This window comes from Echeneis naucrates, chromosome 2, assembly GCF_900963305.1.
Source record: "Echeneis naucrates chromosome 2, fEcheNa1.1, whole genome shotgun sequence".
Classification (NCBI taxonomy): Eukaryota; Metazoa; Chordata; class Actinopteri; order Carangiformes; family Echeneidae; genus Echeneis; species Echeneis naucrates.
Genome location: NC_042512.1, coordinates 19,129,922 through 19,135,135, shown reverse-complemented (window position 1 = coordinate 19,135,135; position 5,214 = coordinate 19,129,922). Strand labels below are relative to the sequence as shown.

At 42.2% G+C, this 5,214-nt stretch overlaps 1 protein-coding gene across 1 annotated transcript; it reads left to right on the top strand.

Moving 5' to 3' along the window:
- Window positions 1-325: 325 nt before the first annotated feature.
- zswim2 (zinc finger, SWIM-type containing 2) lies at window positions 326-4,207 on the top strand. Its single transcript, XM_029513673.1, has 9 exons — window positions 326-472; window positions 537-613; window positions 687-727; window positions 1,856-2,090; window positions 2,418-2,669; window positions 2,816-2,900; window positions 3,335-3,442; window positions 3,646-3,891; window positions 4,094-4,207. Exons 1-9 carry the CDS (start codon window positions 326-328, stop codon window positions 4,205-4,207), a joined length of 1,305 nt encoding a protein of 434 aa, XP_029369533.1.
- Window positions 4,208-5,214: the final 1,007 nt, after the last annotated feature.

The following is a 5,214-nucleotide window of genomic DNA, read 5'->3' as shown; positions in this document are numbered from 1 at the left end:
AGAAAGTACACAAACGGTGCAATTGTGTATTTTTAACACCTGCTAGCTACAATGCTAGATACGACCTGTATTCTTGTTTATGCTAAAAGACGGTTTGCGGATAAGAGTGAGGAAGTGGTTTAATTTTTCGGGCTGGCAGCTGAAAAGGTACAGGTATGACTTTTTACAGCTAAAATATCAGTGAAGAGATGGATGGAAATGATGCATATCAGCAGTAACAGACCTGAACTCCAGCTGAAGACGGCTCTTCCTCTGCTGCTGGTTCAGGAGACCCAATAAAAATCACTTTCCTGATCGGTTGATCAGTTTGTTCTTCATTTACAGGATGTTTAGGAAAACTCCGTGGAGGAACACAGTCAGTGACAGAGTGACTTTCCACCAGGACCAAGCCCTCAACACCACCATATTACTGCTGAAATCCTTCGGCCCCACTGGATTTCTGCTGAGAGAGGAAGGAGGAGGAAACTTTAAGGTCAGTCAGGATAAAAATCCAAAAATGATATTCAGTATTCAAACTGATCTCCTCTCTTGTGAAGGTGTGCCTGGGTGACCCTCACACATGCAGCTGCCCTGTGTTCACCAAGGAGAAGGAGCCATGCAAACACATCTGCTGGTACAACACGGAAAACTTGAACAAAGCAGAAAGCACTTTATTGGAGCTCTAACTCCATCTTTTTTCACAACAGGGTTTTGCTGCAGAAATTCAAACTACCCAGAGGACATGAATGTGAGTTCTTTTGATAATTATTTTTTCAGGATAATTGTATACACCTGTATTTTATTTCAGTTACTAGAAAAGCTGCTGTTTGGCTGATTTTAACATATGCTTTGGGTTGTTGTCATGCTGAAACGGGAGCTTCCTTCTGAGCTCTCTAGCAGCTAAAGGTTTTGTGCCAAAGCTGAGTAGTATGAGTCCAGCTTGATTAAGGCCTCAGTAACAGCTGAAGAAAAACAGCGGTGGCATGGTGTGCAGATTGTTGTAAGCTTTGGCACCAAACATACTTCATCCATGGTTTCATCAGGCCAACTCATTTTGCTACAGACCTTTGGTAGACTTCTATGTTTTTGGAGAACTTTGTCAGGAAAGACTTCCGTTTTGCCACCGTAGCTCGTCACCCAGACATTTGAAGAACACAGAGGATTGTTGTAGCACACGGCCAGTTCTTTCCAGAAATCGCTGCATTTGTTTAATGGAGCTGTCGGCCTCTTAGCAGACTCCTATTTTCTCCCCTTTTCATCAGTTTTGCAGGGACATCCAGGTCTTGGTAATGTTGCTGTGAGGGGCCTCGAATGCTTTGTCCTTCTCCTGGCTGATACCTTTCAACAATCAGCTCCCTCTCCTGTCACTCCAACAGCTGAACTTTATTTGGGGTTAATCAGAGTCACTTTAAATGGTGGCAGGTCATTACAGACTCCTGGTTAACATGAGTTTGAATGTGATTGGTTAATTCTGAACACAGCCCAATTATAAGAGACTGCACGTTTATACGATTACATTATTTACATTTTTTATTTTTACCTTTTCCCCCCAAAAGATTTCAGTCTGTGTTTCAATCCATTTGTAGAGGTTACAGATCACATGAAAGGTGGAAAATATCTGACATTTGTCTTGGTCTCATTTTCACAGCATGTGTCGACTTTTTATACCCACTGAATATTGTAAAATTAAGACAGGCCATTTTCTTGTAATGCTGAATGTTCATCAAACTCTCTTTTGATCATGCATTTGGCTTGGAGCAGGAATGTTTCACGTTTCTCTTTTATTTAAACTATAATACAGTATGTGCTGAGTGTTTTTCATCGTTCACTCTTGTACATATCCTCCTCATGACATGTAATATCAATATTTTTCTAGATTCATTTCAACATGGACTTGTGGAAAGACAGATTTCGGAGGTGCTCCGTGGTTTACACCAAACCAAAGCCAAACGGATAGAAAATGATCCCTCTGCTTCTTCTGGGACACTAAGCCAACCAGTCACAAGCCAGGAGGCTGGAAGTGTCTGCCGGAAGGTGATCCAAGCCCAGGATGTGTGTCCAATCTGTCAGGAGGAGCTGCTGGAGAAAAAACAGCCAGTGTGTTACTGCAGGTGTGTAGGAGGCTGTAACCCTAACCCGATTGTATAAGTACAGTCATGTTTTAGGATGATGTAAGTCGTAATTAACTTTTATTGCACTGCTGGCCGGAACATGACCCCTTACAGAATTGTTCGTCACACTTTAGGACATTCAGCTGCTGTGAGTTGGTGGAAACCACCAGCACAGATTTTAGGAAGTAATAAAATCTGGTTCAAATCTGTTGACATTGAGGGAAGAGGGCTCATCATACAAACGCAACAAAATGATGTGGAAAATCTTTATTTCCACTTTGCAGACAGACTTTGTGCGCTCTCACGTGCTGTCCTCGTCCCTCCCAGGTTCGGCTGTGGCAATAACGTCCACATCTCTTGCATGAAAGTGTGGTCAGATCACCAGAAGCTCTCAGACAGGGATGGAGCAGTCAAGTGTCCTCTGTGCAGGGAGGACTTCAGCTCTTTCAAGTTACTCCAGGAGCAGATGAGAAATGCAGCAAAACTCTTCACTGCTGCTGAAAGAGAGAAGCCAGACAGACACCTGGGAGTCCTCTGTAGCCGTTGCCATGTCTGCCCCATCACTGGTAAATGTTTCAAGTAAGATTTGGCCATCAAGTCTTTGTGCAACATGAGCAGTCAGTCAGCCAATCCTCAGGAGTGAACACCAATATTATGATTTGATGTGATAGTTTTAAATATTTGAATAATTAAGAAGAACTTCTTCTTCATTTCACTTTTTTCAGATGTATCGTCTGCTCTTACTTCTATTTGTGTGAGGGCTGCTCAAAGAAAGGCTCCCACCCACAGCATCAGTTTGCTTCACGAACCGTAAGCTACACATGCTCCATCAGCTCCATCACTCACAGCCAAACTAAAAAAACCACAAGTGTCCGACCGCTATTAAATTCAAATGAAACTTTGAAAACTAAATATACTTGTAACAGAAAAGAAGAGAGAAGTGGCATCTTGTGGTTGAGGACCTGAATGATGAACCAGAGGGGGCGACCTCTCAGACAGTAAACAACAGGTGAGCTGTTGTTTAGTTTCATCTTTGTTAGACAGAACATTGGTGGTTTAATCAAAAATGTCTGATCAGTAAAGATGAAATAGTTCTGCATTAGAGAAATAAATGTGGCTGTTTAATATCAATAAGAGAATTTCAAGAATATTTTTATTCACTATTTCCTATCTTGATCAGCAGCATCATTCACGTGGCTGCAGACACTCTACCGGAAAATGTGCTGGCATGTCTGCCTCTGGAGAGAGTGAGATCTGGGTCTGTGCTTCTGGACGAGGGACAGCAGTGTCGAATGTGTCTGCAGAACTTTACCTTGGGTGAGCGTGTCCGAACTCTGCCTTGTGATCACAAGGTAAGACTGCTGACGCCATTTAATAAGTAAAAAAAAAAAAAAGATACGGATCATTACGTCGATACAGTTCAGTTTTTATTTTTAGGTCAGGCTTTTTCCTGGTTGTGTTATAATTTATGAACCAGGGGAAAAGGTCACAATCAACACAATAAATCTAATCCAAAAATCTTTGTTTATATACATATCCTCCTCACACACTTGAGCTCCACATGGACTGTGTGGACCGGATCCTGCGGAAGTTGAACTGCTGCCCTTTGGATGGTTATGTCATTTATAATCCCTTGACTTGGAGGACCAGTGAAAGGAACACTTCCCACCGGTTGGCCTCTTGCCTTTCCAGTGACTTTGCCAAAGCAGAACAAAGCTTGAAGGACCTGTACGTCCCAGGAGTGGCACTGCGGGACAGGAACGCTGAAACTGCCCCATCGCACGGTTCTCTTAACTTAGAAGTGCTGACAGGCTCTTCAGAAACTTTAAACAGCCCACCAACGTTAACAGACGGCCGGGTTCTTGGTTTGTGCATGAGCACAACAGATGATGTTACAAAAGGAAGAAAAGGAACGTTGCAGAAAAAAACTCTCTGCTGTAAATTTGACGCCTGTTCCTCAAAAAAGGCACAACACGGCCCTTCCTCATCTAACCTGTTTGTAGGTTCGTGCAGACCAGAATCAGGACACAGAGCTCCCGTGGGCCTCCCTGCCAGGCGAGCGACACTGCAGCCCAAAAGGACAGGCCCAGTGTTTACACAAGACACTGCAGAGCTAAGAATGACTGGAGTCCTGATTAACACACACCTCCGCAGGAAGACCGACAATTAACAAGTTTTCTGTTCTTATTAGTTTTCACTGCACTTATGTTCCCCAAATTTAATACTGAAATGCATCAATAAGTGTTGGCGAGCCTTTTTCCAAACACATAAACCTGGACTGTACTTCAAACACAAAATGCACTTGATGGAAAAGCCCCTGAACAGGAATTGGTATCAAGTAAGTTTATTAATTTAGTGCACAAAAAGGCAAGACTAACACTACTATTATTACAGAGGTAAACACGAGAGGTGCCCATTTTGGAAGAAACAGAAGCCTGTGCGGTTCAATGGGTAGACACAAGAGGAGCACGCTATAGAACACATTAAAATCAATACAAATACATTCAGAGATCACTTTAAAATGGAGTGGCAGTGGATTTAATTTGCATTTCAAAAATTATCAGCACAAAGTGTTCACAAACTACTCCTCATGTTGCTGTCGAAGCCGGGATATACTGTGTGTTCAAGCTGACGGAAAGCAGGAGGAAGTCTCTCACTCTGTTGGCATACTCAACCATTTAGTGCTCAACTTGTTTGCTACATAAAAAATACCAAGCTCAGGCTTTTTGTACACTCCCATTAAAGGACACTCGCTCTTCTGGCTAACCTTAAAAGAAGTCACATTGAAAACACATATTAAATGACAGTTCCTTAAAAACATCTCCATTCAGTCCGTCAGTGAAACGCACTGCTGCCCCTCTCAGAGCATTTTGTTCGATGGAAGAACAGCACAAAATAATAAAGTCACAGTCACTTTTACTATATACACAGAAACAAAACTCACCACAGTACCATGACGGAAGACTAAATACGGCAGGATTGGCTGCAGAGTTGGTTTTTTTTTAGATTTTAGTTCATGGTGAATATTGCTAGAAAAACCATTATTTCAGTATTTATGGTGTGTTTACATTATTTTATTTTTGTTGCCAATCATTGATGTCAGTTTTCTTTGTTGTAACGTTCA

Bases quoted from the DNA above. Each gene is read 5' to 3' on its own strand.
- zswim2 (XM_029513673.1), top strand. From the start codon at position 326: ATGTTTAGGAAAACTCCGTGGAGGAACACAGTCAGTGACAGAGTGACT. The intron at 614-686 runs GTACAACACGGA...TTTTCACAACAG, and splicing joins CCATGCAAACACATCTGCTG to GGTTTTGCTGCAGAAATTCA. The intron at 2,670-2,815 runs GTAAGATTTGGC...CACTTTTTTCAG, and splicing joins ATCACTGGTAAATGTTTCAA to ATGTATCGTCTGCTCTTACT.